Below are 18,505 nucleotides of genomic sequence, written 5' to 3'. Positions count from 1 at the left end.
TGATGTTAACAGATTGCTACTTCTCGAAGGGTAGAATGTAACTCGGTTCAGCTGCTGGAGCTGAGTTGCAGAAGGATACTGGTGCAGTTTAGATCATTAAAAGCGATTTCTACAGGCATCTGTCCAACCTCTTTACTGTATTTGCTTTACATGACTGGTTTGTTCTCAGAACCCCTCCGTCCACCTTCACACGGTGTACTTTTTTATTACTTTTTTCAATTTTTTAACACATTATACAGCAGCACATTTCTTTACTAAAAGAAAGAAGACAAAAAAAAGAAAATATTTGAAAAAGAAAAAATGGAATAAACGTTCAAAGTAATAAAAACACTAGAATTAACGAAAACAATTTATAACAACATAGGGAACATTTGAAATGGTATACCTTTCACAATCTAAACAAACTCTTCCTTCATAAATACGGTTGCCTTTACCTTCTGGAAAATACAGATTGACGAACTGAAAGTAAAGTATCAAGAACTTTATGTTATGCAATACTGAATAAATATTTTTGTTCAGAGTCGTATATAAAAGACTCGTGGATCTACAATGACGTCAGCAGGTTTGCCATCACTGCGGCAGCTGTCTTTCTTCATGGCGGTGTCTGCTCTGATATTCTGATCAGCCTCTGGTAAATGCTTCTGCTCTCCATCACTGCCTTCATCTTGTGTTGTCATCATCGGGTTATCGTAGATGAAGAAGATGGGACAGCTGTGCCCCCTGTTTCTCTCTTCTTCAATTAACGTTAGAGGGTCTTGAGCACTTTGCATTCTCTTCACACCCTTGACGTCAATGGCGTTCACTGGAGCATTGCATTTGACAGCAGCCTCATACAAGCAGGCCTGCTGGCGCTGTCTGCAAAAAAGAGCGAAAAGAAAACATGAATATTGAAATCTCTTATTTACATGTAAAGGTTATAATAATCTAACCATGTTTGCGATCTATACAAATACTGTTGGCACAACAGAACCTATCATAACATTACTAGTGGCCCTGATTTTAAGGCATTTCATTTTCCTCATGTATGTAAACAATACATGTTTACTCATACTTGAATATCAGACGGGATTTAATGCTATAAGTACCCATGGATAATACATCAATAAATGAGTGTTGCTATACAAATCACCAAAACTGTGCTACACAAAAGTGCCCGTCTCTCTTTCTTGCTATCTGCACAACCAGTCATTCTGTGCAACTATTGGCCGGAAGTCATAACTGACACCAACGAGAATAACTCCAAAAAACTATTTTCCGTTTTCATTCATAGTTAAAAAATAAATGCAGACAGGTAATGGTTGTTTTTGTGTTTGTATTCAACTGGAAACATCAGTAAAACGGAACACTGGGAGACATAAACAAAATACAAGTTTATTCCTGACTTGTTCTATGCTGCCTATAGTTTTGTTTGGAGATCAGTGTTGCAGTCCTTCTACTCGACTAGACAGCTGGACCTTTTCTCGTGTTTGCTTTCTACATTGTTCTCATTCTTATCAGCTGTGCCTCATCTCCTAAATGCAACACTTTTGATGATGGTTTGAAAGCAATGACAAAGGTTCCATTTACTGGCTGTACACTATGACCATGGCCACTGGAAATATGAGACAATGAGATACCAAATAATGCGGCAAAAAAGACATTATGTGGCATCAGGAAGCAAATTATCTGGCAGTAATATTTCTCTACTTTTGATTTATAACCAATATCGCGACAAATGTTACATGCCATTCGGGACAATCTAACACTTGAACACAGCACTCAGCAATTGAAAGCCGAACAATTAACTTTTGTGGAGGGTCAGCTGCTACTCATCATCATGCATGGCACTGTTTAGCGATTTCTTATCCATTTGCGCTAGTAACACAATTATCTTATGTTGAAAATATGAAATCATGCAGAATATGGTCGACTGTGTTGCAAGAGTAGTAAATCCAAATATATGGTGAGAACTCCACATGTGCAGCATCACATAATTCCAATCGCTCTGACTATGACCTTTCTTTTAGGACTGGGCAAAATGTGTTTTTTAATTTTACAGTATTTAAGAACTTCGACTTAATACCTCGAAATTTCGACACATTGGGCCTCATTTATGAAAAGTGACGCATTGCTGCGTGAAAACAGCGATGCGTCACTTTTCACTGCGCACTCCTTGCGACACCAATGATGCGTCATATTTAATGTATGACGCATCATGTCGCAAGGACTTACAGATACGTCAGTATTTCTGACGCATCTGTAAGCGCAAAAGTGACGCATTGCTGGAGTGTGTCACAAAAGTGACGCATCTCCAGCAATGCGTCCTTTCACATGGGGAAAGCCCCATGTGAAAGGGCTTGCGTCAGTCTTACGCTTGCTGTGAGGCAGGCGCAAGATTTTGACGCAACAGCATCCTAAAAGTGACGCAGTGAAATCTCATAGATTTCACTGCGTCACTATTACGAGGCTTTTTGCGGGGGAACGCCCCCTCTGCATACATTATACCTGACGCAGGTATAATGTGGCGCAGGGGTTTAAAAAGTGACGCATCTACCTAGATGCGTCACTTTTTAAATATGGCGCAACAAGGCGCATGTTTTACGCTGCAGATGCGTCACAAAAAGTGACGCATCCGCAGCGCAAAACTGACGCAAGGCCTCATAAATGAGGCCCATTGTTTTTGCCAACTGCAGAAGAAAAACAAGCAAACAGCATCAGGGCATCCTGCCTTCGAACCACAAATTGTCCAGTATTTGGACCGTTAGTGTGTGGTCTACCCCAGCAAAATGAAGTCCCGGGAAAACAAACATCCATACAAACTTGGGAGAACCACATGAAGTGCATAACCCTCTTAAAACGACCAAAATGTACACATATCTGGGGTTTGCTGCAGAGAGAATTAGGTTGTTTTGTAAAGTCGGGAACTTTACTTAGACATTATTGAAAAACCATTTGATAGGTCCCTTTATTTCAAATTTAGAACTGGAACTCTTCCTCTGCACACCTTTACATCTCGTTGGAAACCCCCTGCTCAGACCACAGAGTTCTGCCCTTGTCCCTTGCTCATTGCACCATCAGGATTCAAGCAAGCCGGGCCGACGACGGCCGAAATGCCAGAAACCGGTCCCCGGAAGCTTGTTTCCTTCCCAGTGTAAGAATTGGCTTGGTAATTTGGTTTGCCCTGTTCCCATCATGCACTGGGACAGGAACAGACTAATTTGATATAGCCAGGTTCTGAACTGGGATGGTGCAGTGAGCAAACGGTGTTGGATCTAGCCCTGATCTCGTGACTGGGTGAGAGTATTCTGCTTAATTCAGAAACTCTGTCCATCACCACCCCTTGTTGTTAAATATTTTGTCCACCCTAAGCGTGGAAGGGTATACTCAGATGTGAGTCCCTTGCTCATTGCACCATCAGGATTCAAGCAAGCAAGGCCGACGACGGCTGAAATGCCAGAAACCGGTCCCCGGAAGCTTGTTTCCTTCCTAGTGTAAGAATTGGCTTGGTAGTTTGGTTTGCCCTGTTCCCATCATGCACTGGGACAGGAACAGACTAATTTGCATATAGCCAGGTTCTGAACTGGGATGGTGCAGTGAGCTAAAAAACGGTGTTGGATCTAGCCCTGATCTCTTGACTGGGTCACAGTATTCTGCTTAATTCAGAAACTCTGTCCATCACCACCCCTTGTTGTTAAATATTTTGTCCACCCTAAGCGTGGAAGGGTATACTCAGATGTGAGTCCCTTGCTCATTGCACCATCAGGATTCAAGCAAGCCGGGACGGCGACGCCTGAAATGCCAGAAACCGGTCCCCGGAAGCTTGTTTCCTTCCCAGTGTAAGAATTGGCTTGGTAGTTTGGTTTGCCCTGTTCCCATCATGCACTGGGACAGGAACAGACTAATTTGCATATAGCCAGGTTCTGAACTGGGATGGTGCAGTGAGCTACAAAACGGTGTTGGATCTAGCCCTGATCTCTTGACTGGGTGAGAGTATTCTGCTTAATTCAGAAACTCTGTCCATCACCACCCCTTGTTGTTAAATATTTTGTCCACCGTAAGCGTGGAAGGGTATACTCAGGTGTGAGTCCCTTGCTCATTGCACCATCAGGATTCAAGCAAGCCGGGCCGACGACGGCTGAAATGCCAGAAACCGGTCCCCGGAAGCTTGTTTCCTTCCCAGTGTAAGAATTGGCTTGGTAGTTTGGTTTGCCCTGTTCCCATCATGCACTGGGACAGGAACGGACTAATTTGCATATAGCCAGGTTCTGAACTGGGATGGTGCAGTGAGCTAAAAAACGACGGTGGATCTAGCCCTGATCTCTTAACTGGGTGAGAGTATTCTGCTTAATTCAGAAACTCTGTCCATCACCACCCCTTGTTGTTAAATATTTTGTCCACCCTAAGCGTGGAAGGGTATACTCAGATGTGAGTCCCTTGCTCATTTCACCATCAGGATTCAAGCAAGCCGGGCCGACGACGGCTGAAATGCCAGAAACCGGTCCCCGGAAGCTTGTTTCCTTCCCAGTGTAAGAATTGGCTTGGTAGTTTGGTTTGCCCTGTTCCCATCATGCACTGGGACAGGAACAGACTAATTTGCATATAGCCAGGTTCTGAACTGGGATGGTGCAGTGAGCTAAAAAACGGTGTTGGATCTAGCCCTGATCTCTTGACTGGATGAGAGTATTCAGCTTAATTCAGAAACTCTGTCCATCACCACCCCTTGTTGTTAAATATCTTGTGCCCACTCAAACAGGAGTCAGTGGCACATTTTATGTTTGAGTGTCAGGAGTACGCCCAACCAAGAAGAAAATGGCTCAAGCAACTGTGCCGCTCGCTGGGCACTAGGCACCATGTTGAGGCACTGCGCATTTTAATGTCAGACCCACGTCCACTGTATGCTTGCACCCTCTCAAAATTTTTATCGTGTGCCTGGCGCATTAGAAGCAAAAGTCTTAAAGAAACTGTTTAATTCTTTTTTAATCTAATTTTTATGTTATGCTTCTTTTATTGAAAAAGCAAGGTATTTTTAAAGCCCAATACAATCAATTTGTTGTATCTTTCCTTTTAACCAAATTAATTTGTGTACTGTTTTTACTGTGAAGCTTTTATGATTATATTTTATCGAAATAAAGCCTTTTGACTTGACTTGAATTAGGTTGTTTCAGTACTCTGATTTTCCTGAACCGGCAAATTGAAAAAGGCCGCTTTCACTTGTTGCAATTTGCAAAATACTTTGGTGCACCCCAGCTTCCTTTGACAGTGATGTGACCAGCAAACAAATCATGAAGACCGATAATAACAACACCAAAGTGATGTTCCCATCAAAAATAAACGTTGCCAATATTTTTTATTTTACATATTTTGATTTCTTACAATAGTCCAAATTGAACCAGCACAGTATTCAATGTAGGCCACAGATGTGGCTCCCTGGAAAACCTACCAACAGACGACCCCAGGTACAAAATCAGGCAGTCAAAATGTGCCTCATCATGCAGAAGCCAGACCATGCCACCTCACTTAGGAAAACACTCCACTGGCGGCTCAGGATAAAACCTGAGATAGTCTGCACCATCTACAAGGATTCCGAAGCATTAGATCCACATGCCTCCAAAATGTGGCTTCCTGTTATCCCTCTCTCAGCCAGAAGTCTTAGTTTAGCCAACTTGCACCTTATCTGACCTCCTCATTCAAACAACTGCAACGTGGGGGTAGATTATAGGGCCTCAAATTTTGGAATTCTTTAAGCTCACTTTGACAGAAGAACCCAACCACCTCAAGTTCAGAAAGCTTCTGAAAACTGAACTCTTGAAGACAGTCTTTGACCAAAGACATGCTATAATTTTTTTGCAGCAAGCGATACAACCACTTAATCACAAGGTTACAGAGTAATACTGGATGATGGTCAAACCTCCATTGAGTTGGACTCCTGCTATCCTAAAATTCCTCTGTGTGAATAATATAGCAGTTTGTAACAGCTGCATGAGGCATTTAGCTCTATACAAAACTCTTAAATAAATAAATGCATAAATAAATCATTAAATAACACTCATTCTGCACTGTGCTTAGAGAGTATGCATAAATACATTCAGGAGGCATGGGAAAGCAGGCGAGGTGGCGATGCTGATAGACTTGATAGTTCATTGGCTTCTCTTATGGAAAGCAGGTGAAATAGCAGAGTTGTGGTTGTGTGGTACTGGGTGCTGGGTTTAGCTTGAATCGAAAGAGAATGAGGTCACTGGCTACTTGTGATAGTAAGTGTGCCACAAGGTGTTTTTTTTAGAGCTGTAGAAATCCCGAGAGCCGCAGGTATGATTATGAAGAGTTTTTTGGTAAGACAATTTGCATCCGAGATGAGTTGTAAGTAAGAAGTTCTGTCAGCCTTCTTAAAGCTGCTTTATATGTTATGCACTTTTGCTGAAGCTTGTTTCCAGCTTTTCATTCTGTGCCTTTCTCCAATACATTTCAAGGTTCATAGGTACATTTTCTGTAATTTTACATCCACTTTGAACCAGACATACCTCTGGTAGTTTTCTTGGTGAGTGCCATGGCTTTCCACAGGTGCTCGCCTCCACTCTCATCCACCTCAGGTCCTGGTCATCATTAGAGTGTGCGAAATTCACATAATTTGCTTTTGGGTAATTATGCAAAATTTGGACAAATTATGAGAAACTATGCATATTTATTTGACATGCAAATTCATCATTTAGGACTATATTTTAGTGGAAGCTATATCCTCAGGTACATTTTGGTCACAAGGAGGCATTTCGCGCTAACCAAAGTGGAAAAAAACAAAAGCACTGCAATCAACAATGTTTTTTTCAGTGCAATCGTTGTCAACTTTTACTGCAAATGGTGCATTCTCTGTACATTTTTACCGTGACTGGCGTGTCATTATGCAAAGTGGCATCATAGTGTGAGTTGGGGGATTTCACTTAACAAGCGTAACTTGAAATTGGTGAAATTACACGAATTAAACCAGTGTAATTTAATTTTCACCCCTTTCCCCCATTGCTCATGGCATTACCAGTCAGGGTGTTGTCCATGTTGCCATGACAGGAGTTATGGAACCCAGGACTGCCATATGTGGGCTGATATGTTGGGACCCACTCATTCAGCTGCACAGCCAATCCTGTCCCCACGCAGTCATCCCAAAATGTGCAACTGTAAGCCCCATCTGAGTGACAGGGTAGAGCAGGTGAGGATCTTCTCCATGAGTAGAAGATCCTGCAATCTATAAAAGCCACACCCCGGATATGACTTTCCTTCCTGTTGATTGGGCTCTACTCTTCACCTGCGTTTCTCTGCTTGAGGCTCTGCTATTCACCTGTGTTCCTGGCTTTCCAGCCAGGTCACTCTTTAAGCCGAATGCTGAGTTCATCTTCTCAGATGATTTCTGCTAGTGGCACCTCTTGGAACTTTTGCAGCATCACTTCAAAGATCTTTTCCTTGGGCCTTGGGCCTTTTCTTCCAGCTCAGTTTCAGAGGCTTCAGGTTATTGATTGACTTGTCGTATTTTGACGATGGCTGGGTTAGCGCTTAGCTTTGCTACACGTTTCCCGCTTAAATTAGCTATACGTAGAAACGCCATTTTGTATGTGTTGGCGGCCATCTTAAATCATGAGCGGCCTCGTGGCCGGCGTGCCCTTTAGTCCTTTGTCCGTTCCATTGACCACTCGAGTCTGCCCAGCAACAGGCTATTATTAGTATTGGTCAAGCCCACACATGCGCAGTTCACACTGACCAGTCACTCCTTAGGAATGTGCCTCAAACTGACCAGTGGGTTTGAAACCCTCCAATGAGCTGGCAGTATTCCAAAACATGCCCTTATATGTACATAATGTTCTGTAACTTTGTGCCGCGCGTTCGTTTTATTACCTGTAGAATCATATAAAAGAAAGGGTCACACCGATGTTCGGTGTGATACCTCTTGCATTACCGAAGGGTGCTGTATGAGTGTACCACCACCCCATGGGGTCTTAATAAACTTGTTCTTTGACTTTTACAGTTTCCGTGCCAACAGTTCTTGAATGTAAGTGGGTTATCTTCGGAGCATGTAGGCCTTGGGAACCCTGATTACTACAAATTGGCGACCACGAAGGGACTCATCGGCGACTCGGATGCCCGAAGGAGAGGTCGTGACGAAGGCTTGGAAACTCGCCATGGACGCGCGCTGCCACGAGTGACCCGAGTCTTGGCTGCCACGGTGTTTCTTCCTTTCCTTCCGATCTGACCTTCCAGGTGGCGCCGGTCTCCGACTGAGTTTTCGAGTGTCTGCGTTGCTGAGAAAGTGCCGTTTGGCTGATTTGGCTTACAAGACCTTGGCAGTTGGAATCTGGACCTTTGAGATTTTGGGTAAGATTTGTGATCGGTAAGGTAGTCTGCGGACGCTTACTGGAGTTCTATGATTTGTGATCGGTAAGGTAGTCCTTGGACGCTTGCCGAATTATGACCTATGACTTTGATTTGAGTTAGCTAACATTTGTGAATTTGTGAATTTGTGAACTTTGAACTTATATGTGTAGTGCACTTCACATAGGCAGGCATGTAGAGATGTTTCTCTAACTTTGTTTTTTCCCTTTGAGCGGCACATTTGTGTGAAGTACTGTAAGTGCCTTTTTATACGGTGTCACGCTTTCGTGATACTTTTTGAACATGCCTGTTTTTAGCACGCTTCGAGGGATGTGTTGTCTTGGAAATGGTACCACAATTAGGTTAGCGGAATCACAGCCGGCTCCCCCAGAGGGAACACCAAATCGCGAAATGTATATTAAACATGGCCTTCCCCCTATTATGTACAGCAAATTATGGCATAAGTACACAAAGGCCGATCCTGAATTGCAATGGCCTCTACATGGGTCGTTCGATTTACGTAAAGTACAGTTTGTAGAGCAATGTTTGTTTCAACGCAGGTCTAGACAAAATATGTTTGATTGTGTGCGAATGTGGGAGAAAGCGGTGCGTGAGCGAATGAAACGTGAAGTTGCCTTGGCGGACAAAGAGCAGCGCAAGGCTGCTCGGGATAAGGCTTTACAGCTTGAGGAAAAAGAGGCTCAGGAGAAAAGAGAGAGGGAGGAACGGGAACATAAATTACAAACGACGGGTCAATTCCCTATTCGTCGACCGCTTTATCCTGTCCTTAATAATGAAATTGATGATTTTTCTTTGTTAGATCGGTCACCGCCTCCGTACGTTTCGCCGACGGCTCCAGCTGCGGATTCAGAGGACGATGGACAGGATAAGTCGGACCAGAAGGGTGTATCCGCTCTCAGGTTTACTGCGGAGAGGTCCGCTCATTTACGTAGTTGGGCTCGTAAAGTGAATAAGAAATGTGTTTCTCAGGATCAGTTGCTTGTGGAGAAGAGGGCGTGGTCGGATCTTGAATTAATGTATTTTCTGTCTAGTTTGGCGGATGAAGTGGTTGCCGCGTATCGTGAACTTTCAGACACGTTAGAACCTAAATCGTTGTCAGTGTATCGTGAGAATTTGGTTAAAGGTGTATTTGATCTTGCAGATGTTGACGACCTATTCAAGCAACTGATCCAGCTGCGAGACGAGACAACCGGATTGCGGGAGGAGCGGAAAAGGAGGCAAAAGGAGTCCGAATCGGAAAATAATGGGCAGATTAAGGAGTGTTCTCTCCGGGGTCCAGATAAGAGTTTTGCATTACATGTTATGCCTATGCGTGAAGCCGCGCCTTTGTATGTTCCACCTAAAGGGGAAGGTACAGATGATGATAAATCGTCAAAGGATGCGAAAGGGTATTTTGTATATAACTGGGTATATACGCCTTGGAATAGAGCAGATGTTATGGCATTGAAAAACTCTTTACCTGACCTTCGGAAAAACCCGGCGGCATTTTATGAAGGGGTGGAAGGGGCTATTTCGTCTTGTGTGATGACTCTTGTGGATATAGATTTGTTCTTTGGGCTAATTCTACCACCTGATATGTGGAGGCAAATTCGTAAAAATAATGATGAAACGATATTGGGGGGCACATGGAAAGAAATTAATGCTGCAGATTTAGACAGGGAACCAGCATGTAAGCCTTGTCAGTTAATTCTAGATCTCCCGGCAGCTATCTTGATTAAATTAAAGACGCTTGTTCCCTCTAAAAAGATTGATTGGACTATGCTGACGTCGTGCAAACAGAAACCCGATGAAACGGTCTCAGATTTCTTTACACGCTTTGAGGAGGCATTTCATGATTACAGTGGTCAATCTTTGACAGACGATACGGGTCGGCATTTGTTTGTAGATAAGTATGTGGCTAATCTCCTACCGGAGATTGCAAAAAGATTGAAGTCGAGTGAAAGTTCCTGGGCCACGGCGACCCCAGCGTCTTTGTTAACTATGGCTCAGTACTATGAGCGGCAGGAATTGGAGGCTAAAGAAAGTGTAGAGAAAAAGGCGAAGGAATTGAAAACGAAGGTGATGTTGGCGCAGGTTCGGGGGACACAGGGTAGAGGGAATGATAGAGGTAGACGGGGTGGAAGAAATACATCGTATGGTCGTACGGACATAGCGGAGGATCAGTGTGCTTATTGTAAGGAGTTTGGGCCGAAGATTGTCCGGTACTTCGTGAGCAGCGTAGTCAGCGTGGTCGAGGAGGCGGAAGGTCAAGAGGAGGTTATACGGGAGCGAGAGGTGGCGGAAGTGATCGTGGAAAGGTTGAGGAGAGGGGCCGTGGCCAGGATGAACGAAATATGTTTGATAGGCGGAATCAATATCAGATTTCGGAGGGAGAGAATGTGGAACACCAGGATTATGTGCATGCATAGGACTGCGTAGGATGGGGTAAGGAATCAGTTGAAGTGCCGGTAGATCAGCAAGGTCCATATGTAACAGCGGGTATTCTGGGTTCTACTGATCAATTTCTAGTTGACACAGGAGCTACACGTAGCGCTTTGTTGAAAAACTTGGTTCCGAGGGCTCCCCTGTCTGGCGAAATGATTACATGTGTAAGGTTTGATGGCACACCCTCCCTCAGCCCATTGTCCAAGCCCCTTGCACTATGTCTTGACAAATATTTTAGTTTTGGTCAATTCTTGTTATCACCCCATACCCCAGATAATATCCTGGGTATTGACTTGCTTAAATATTTTCGAGCAACAATACGTTGCGCTCCTGAGGGAGTGCGGGTTATCCTGAATGACAATTATCCTGACCCCGACCGGTTTTACGCCATCTCAGATATTTCAGCTTTAGCCTCTCTGCCGCATACGTTATGGGCGACCTCAGATACGGATGTGGGAGAGATGCGTATTCCACCGATACATATTACTGTTAAGGAGGGGGCCCCTCTACCACGAGTGCCACAATATAAGATTTCGAGAGAAGGTGAAATTGCATTGACACATATTGTTCAGGATTTGATTTCTGCAGGGGTGGTGGAGGAGGTCCCTTATAATGTTTGCAACAGCCCTATTCTTCCGATCCTTAAGAGAGATACTGACGGCAAAGTCTATCGCTTTATTATTGATTTGCGAGAGATCAACAAAATTGTCATTCCCCAATACCCGGTGGTGTCCGATATTACGACCTTGCTTACCTTGGTTCCACCAACGGCCACCACGTTTAGTGTAATTGATTTAAAGAATGCGTTCTTTTCCATCCCTGTTCATCCTGATAGCAGATACCTGTTTGACTTTACGCTAAATAATAAATCGTATAGATTTTGTCGTGTTCCCCAAGGATATACTGAAAGCCCTAGCATCTACAGCCAGGCTTTGAAAAGGCAGTTGGATTCCTTTAAATTGCAGTCTGGCGTTGCTCTCATCCAGTACGTGGATGACCTTCTGCTTGCTGCTGACTCTTATGCACACTGTGAACAGAGTACACTTGCGTTGCTTTCCTTTTTGGCGCAGAACAATCATAAGGTTTCGAAGAAAAAGCTCCAATACTGTAGACCTCAGGTGACCTACCTCGGTCATCTGTTGTCTAAGGAGGGGCGTGCATTAACATCTGATCGAATTCAAGCAATTTTAGACACACCAGCTCCCCGCACACAAAGAGATGTACGTGCTTTCATAGGGTTGACGTCCTTCTGCAGACAATGGATTATGGGGTTTTCACATATTATAAAACCGTTGTTAGCATTACTGTCCAAAGCCACACCAATGCCCCTTGAGTGGACAGATGAATGTCAGAAGGCTTTTGAACAGTTGAGGCAGGCCCTTTGTTCCGCACCCGTGTTAGGCACACCAGACTACACGAAGCTTTTCACATTGTACGTGCATGAGAATGATGGGTGCGCGTTGTCAGTGTTAGTGCAATTACACGGGGATAAGCAGAGACTATGTGCATACTTCTCTTCCATTTTGGATCCTGTAGCACGAGGGTTGCCTGTGTGTTTTCGAGCGGTAGCAGCAACAGCAGTGGCCATACGACAGAGTGAGGGAATAGTGTTATCACACAAACTGTTGGTGTTAGTTCCTCACGCAGTAGATGCCCTGCTAAACCAAACAAAGACCCAATACCTCACGAGTGCACGGCTAACAGGATATGAGCTGACACTTTTGGCGCCACATATTACACTGAAAAGATGCGCTACTTTGAACCCTGCCACTTTATTGCCCTATCCGGCCGAGGAGGGTCAGGAAGAAAAACATCACGATTGTGTTTTCCTGACCGAGGAACAGACAAAGGGTCGTGTTGACTTACAGGATGTCCCACTTCCAGATGTGGATGGGGAACTGTGGGTTGATGGATCGTGTTTAAGGCTACCAGATGGTACGACTTCCGCAGCCTATGCAATAACGACACTTAAGACAGTGGTAGAAACAGCTAGGATACCACAGAAGTCGGCTCAGGCAGCAGAGCTGATAGCCTTAACAAGAGCCTGCGAACTGAGTGCTGGTTTATGTGTGAACATATACACGGACAGCCGGTACGCCTTCGGAGTGGCACATGACTTCGGGCTACTCTGGAGAGAACGTGGGTTTTTGACATCTCACGGAGAGCACATTATGCACGGAGAACTAGTGCGTGATCTCCTAAATGCGCTGCTAGGCCCAAAGAAAGTAGCGATAGTAAAATGCAGTGCCCACAAAAAGATTACGGATAAAGTGGGTCAAGGAAATGCCTTTGCAGACAGTATAGCGAGACAAACGGCTATGTCCCGAACTAGCTCCCCCATGTACGTAATACATTCGCAGGCTGAGCGATGGAGTGATGCTAGAGCAGAAATATTGGATATTCAAAAATCAGCTACTGAATCTGAACTTGCGGCATGGGCAGCAGATGGGGTACTAGATGACGAGGGTTGTTGGAGAAGCAAAGACATGGAGAAGTGGAAATTGCCTGCGGCTTACTTGCGGGCGATGGTCCAGATGACACATGGACTGGCGCATGTCGGAGCTCTTGCAATCACTCGGCTCCTAACACGAGTTTGGGAACATCCCGAGATTGCTAATACTGCGAAGAGAGTAGTGCAGACCTGCCTGGTTTGTTTACAACACAATCCTGGAAAGGGGACCCATACTCCGAAAGGAGGGTTCGTTCCACCTTCTGCGCCATTCGAGGTACTCCAAATGGATTACATCCAACTCGAGCGCTGCAACAACCTGAAGTACGTCCTAGTGGTGGTATGTGCCTTTAGCAAATGGGTTGAGGCCTTCCCCACGAAAGACAATACGGCTTTGACAACAGCTAAGGTGTTGCTTAAGGAATTCTTTCCTCGCTTTGGAGTTTGTAAATTTCTGTGGAGCGATAATGGGCCTCATTTTGTTGGGAAGATTGTGGAATATGTACTGAAGGGGTTAGGGATTCAGCAGAAGTTCCACGCTGTATTCCACCCTCAGTCAGCAGGTCTGGTCGAGCGGTACAATGCTACGTTGAAACTTAAACTGGCCAAAATTGTGGCGTCTACATCGTTGAAGTGGCCAGATGCTTTGCCGCTAGCGCTACTCTCTCTTAGATCAGTACCCCATTCACGAACTGGCCTTACGCCTTATGAGGTGGTGTTTGGGCGCCCCATGAACATTTGGGGGGTGCCTAAGCCGCGACTAATACATGATGTGCCTTGTGTTATGATGAATGATTATTTGACACGATTAACAAATGATTTACTTTCTATTCATCAACAGGTTCGAGAAGCGCTCCCTGACAATTCTACTGGAGAGGGCCATGATCTCCGTCCTGGGGACCACGTCATGATTCGGTCATTTGAGAGAGCAAGCAGTTTGGAGCCCAGGTGGAAGGGTCCCGAACAGGTCCTCCTTGCAACCCGAACCGCTGTACGAGTGACCAACAGGAAGCGGTGGGTGCATTCGACACACTGCCGCCGTGTCTCTCCGGATCTGGTGACTCCTGCTGTGCTGCCCGACTACAAAGAGATCTTGGAGAAAGAAAAGAGCCCAGCTGTGACGTCGGCCGAAGTTGAGGGAGCCTTCCCGGACCAAGCTGTTGCCGGACGAGAACGCTACCACTTGTGTCCTCGATAAGAAGATTTTTGTATTTTTAATGACTGGTTGGTTACCGCTCCAGGTTTGTGAAACGGAAACCGGGAATTCCAAGGGGGGGGATCAGTTCTGCCAGTGTAGCGACACCCGTCTTGGCCCGGAGAAGAAAACGATGGCTACCTCGGAGTTCAGCACCATATTTTCTTTTTTTTTTAGGTATACACGCATGTGTATGTGAAACTTTGTGACCAATTCGAACTATTAAGACTCTGCAAAGGTTTTCATAACTATGGCATTATCAGCAGCACGAGATAAGAGACTCTTGGGTGCCATTCTCTTTGTCCTAACCATTGTGGTGATTGCGGTAATAGCCTGGGTAGTTGAACTTGTGGTACCTGCACGTGAACATTTGCTGCCGACTACCCCGGCTCCATCTGAACATTTCCATTTCACCCTGCCTTATCATGAAGAACGGCACCGACAGACTTATCTGAACAATAGTTTCATTCAGATCCTACATCATACACACAATATGACAAATACTTCAAATTGCTGGGTGTGTGGGATGTTGCCTGGGCATCAGAAGAAAGGGGGTACTCCACTCATCCCTCTCCCGTTTTCACATAATGGATCCTGTAATGCATTTTATACTCTCCTCTTTACTTTGAGATGGCCCACAAAAGGGGGAGTGCTTTTTCGTTTGAATAAATTGTGTCATCATGATCGGGATGGGTATCCACAAGCGGAGGGTACTCGATTTGAATATGAGGAGTACCGCCCTGACAATGTGTCTGCTTCACGAATATATAGCAACCAGCGAAATGTCAATGTATCGAATGCACATGTTATTAATGTTATCGCTACTAAAGCAGACCTATGTATACGTAATAAAGGTGTAATTTCTGTTGGGAAAAGTGAATGTAACACCACACTCACGTTTGAAAGTCCTACTGGTATATCGTTTGTAACCTCCCGAAATACCTACTTCATCTGTGGAACGAAGGGTTATCATCAGCTTCCTTTGGGATGGTCAGGCACTTGCTATGTGTCTTTTGTATTGCCGCCTGTATTCATTGCCCCACCAATGTATCATAACAATTATATCCTCTATCACGACTTTGTTTTAAACCGTGATAAACGTTCCCTTGTTCTGGACGATGTTGATCAAACGGACACTACTTGGCAACAGTATGTGGACTTTAATTTGGGTTTGTTCTCTTTCGTTGGGGCAGCTTTGAACAGTCGAAAGATCCGACGACTAACTCGTGTTGTTGAGGCTGTGGCTAATGATACCGCAATTGCACTTGGAAATATCACTGAAGAAGTACAGATTTCTAGAATTGTTGCGCTTCAGAACCGGATGGTTTTGGATGTAGTGTTAGCTGACCGTGGGGGGGCATGTAGAATCATCGGAAGTAGCTGTTGCGTCTACATACCTGACAATTCACCATCTGTATATGATGCTATCACTAAACTACATAAGATAGCGGCTGAAATACATTTAGATAATGGTACTTGGACTCTGTCAGGATGGTTCTGGTCAATACTCACCACGTGGGGATGGAAACTGTTAACGATTCTATGTGTCATTGTGGGAATTCTGTTTTTCATTTGCCTATGTATCCAATGTGGCCCAGTTTTTTGTTCTATGTGCTTGTCAGTTTGTGTACCATCGAGCGGGCTCTTGCTCATGACAAAATGGTGCTTCATAAAGAAGTAACACAAATAATGCTAATTGATATAGAAGATGAACACCCTGATTATGTCCACTATGAGGTAGCTTCAGCTAAACGCTAAAAGGGTCGTCTGTCGTATTTTGACGATGGCTGGGTTAGCGCTTAGCTTTGCTACACGTTTCCCGCTTAAATTAGCTATACGTAGAAACGCCATTTTGTATGTGTTGGCGGCCATCTTAAATCATGAGCGGCCTCGTGGCCGGCGTGCCCTTTAGTCCTTTGTCCGTTCCATTGACCACTCGAGTCTGCCCAGCAACAGGCTATTATTAGTATTGGTCAAGCCCACACATGCGCAGTTCACACTGACCAGTCACTCCTTAGGAATGTGCCTCAAACTGACCAGTGGGTTTGAAACCCTCCAATGAGCTGGCAGTATTCCAAAACATGCCCTTATATGTACATAATGTTCTGTAACTTTGTGCCGCGCGTTCGTTTTATTACCTGTAGAATCATATAAAAGAAAGGGTCACACCGATGTTCGGTGTGATACCTCTTGCATTACCGAAGGGTGCTGTATGAGTGTACCACCACCCCATGGGGTCTTAATAAACTTGTTCTTTGACTTTTACAGTTTCCGTGCCAACAGTTCTTGAATGTAAGTGGGTTATCTTCGGAGCATGTAGGCCTTGGGAACCCTGATTACTTCAGACTAGGGAGAGTTAGATTTAAATGTATTTATGGATTGTAAAATTGCTGTTAGATTGTTTAATGGCCCCTTGTAACTACATACTGGAACTCAGCCTGGCTTTCGAAGTTGGGCTGTAACAACTGTTTCTTAGGTTATTTACAAATCCCGGTTGAACCTTAGTTTCGGTTTGGTGCCTTAAATTGTGCAGCTTAATTCCCAGTGTATAGGACAATGGAGCAGAGCCAGACTTACAAGACCACGCTGTGTGCTTACTATAATGCTCTTGTTTCCAGCGGCCGCTGTTAACTCAGAAGAGTGGGGGAGCAGGCAAATGGGTGGTGGGTGCATGCAAGCAAAGTGAGTGGTGAGTTCAAATGCATCACGTCTGACGTCTCCTCCTTACTTCGGTCTGATTCTGTCTCCTCCAGCCAAGTCCCAACCCAATCCTGGTTCTGCTCTCATGCTGGTAACCAGCATGAGAGACGAACCAGGATTGGAGGGAGCGATCTCTCTCAGCACTCTAAAGAGCAATGGAGGCCTGTGCTTTCTCTAACCCAGCTGTCTAGACAGCTTGGTAGGAGAGGTTTCAAATGCACATGTCTGGTCGGCCGTTGGAAGACGGCCAGCCAAAGATACATGAGTACTTTAAAACAAAAGTGCACAGCCAGCCCACCCCTCCCTGTTGCAGTAATGGCCTCTGGCTTGTCTGCTACTTGGTTTGGGATGGGTTGATGACAAGTAAAGTAGTAATCAATAAACTTTATTACTATTTTATTTTTCATCTCTGGGGCTTTTCTGGGGCCATTTTCTTCAGTGGGTTATGCTCCTCCACTCTAATGGAGTAGCCTCTCCTGCCTGTTAGTAGCTTGAAGATGACTTAACCACTGCAACAATGGTATGGCGACATGGAGTACTATCTAGAAAGTAACAAGCTACAGTGGACAGCAGTGAAGGGGTGCAAATCAAACATGTGAGGAACACATTAAGGTCCCATTGTGGCATGAAGAAAAGAGAGATGAAAGAAACAGATATTGTAAACCTTTAAAATAAATGCCTACCAACCGATGATTTAAACAACTGGGTTGATCCGGCAACTGTAGAAAAGGCCAAATGAGTTGAAAGGCCCTCTTTAAATGTGCCCAAAGCAAAGCCCTGCCACGTGAAAGTCCAAACAGCAGAACATCAGATAACTTGGCCTGGAGGAGGTTCATCTTCATCAACTGTATTTCGCACCTCAAGCATGCATAAAAGTACACATAATAAAAAGCATTTCATTGCATTTGATAAACTGATCGTGAGATGAGTACAATGCAGATTACAAACAGAATCAAATAGCACCAATCATGAATTAAAAAACAAGTGCAACCAATTAAAATGATAGTCCTTAAGATTTGATAAGTAATATACTAAAAACCTTGCAAGTTCTGACAGTGGCCAATAAAAAGGAAGCAAGTGCATAGCAAACCAGTGGGGTTTTTAATTGGTAAAATAAGGAAAGGGCTAAGACTGGATTAAGCAAGGAAAATTGATTTAAAAGTGGGATAATAAAAATCTTCTTCTCTGATTTATTCACAGAGCAGAAGAATAGTAACTGTGAAGTTGATTGGATCACCCTATTGTTACACGGGCTAAGCGGTAAGTGACATAGAAAATGAATCATATGGATGGTTTAACATTAACGGAATAAAATTCAATTGAAATCTGGTCAGGATAAAACGATGCTGGTTGTTCTCGACAGACCAAATACAAATGAGAATGACTGG

The 18,505-nt window shown here is 44.4% G+C and overlaps 1 protein-coding gene across 1 annotated transcript in view; it reads right to left on the bottom strand.

Annotated features, from left to right (window-relative positions):
* Positions 1-243: 243 nt before the first annotated feature.
* Positions 244-18,505, bottom strand: part of LOC147712045 (uncharacterized) — a 133,897-nt gene continuing 115,635 nt past the window's right edge. The window contains exon 3 of the mRNA XM_086920284.1: positions 244-855. Coding sequence (XP_086776410.1) covers positions 516-855 — 340 coding nt within the window. The 3' untranslated portion in view covers positions 244-515. The remainder of the gene's footprint in view (positions 856-18,505) is intronic.

Source organism: Lissotriton vulgaris, chromosome 5, assembly GCF_964263255.1.
Source record: "Lissotriton vulgaris chromosome 5, aLisVul1.2, whole genome shotgun sequence".
NCBI lineage: Eukaryota > Metazoa > Chordata > Amphibia > Caudata > Salamandridae > Lissotriton > Lissotriton vulgaris.
The sequence above is the reverse complement of the archived record's forward strand: the minus strand, read 5'-3'. Positions and strand labels throughout refer to the sequence as shown.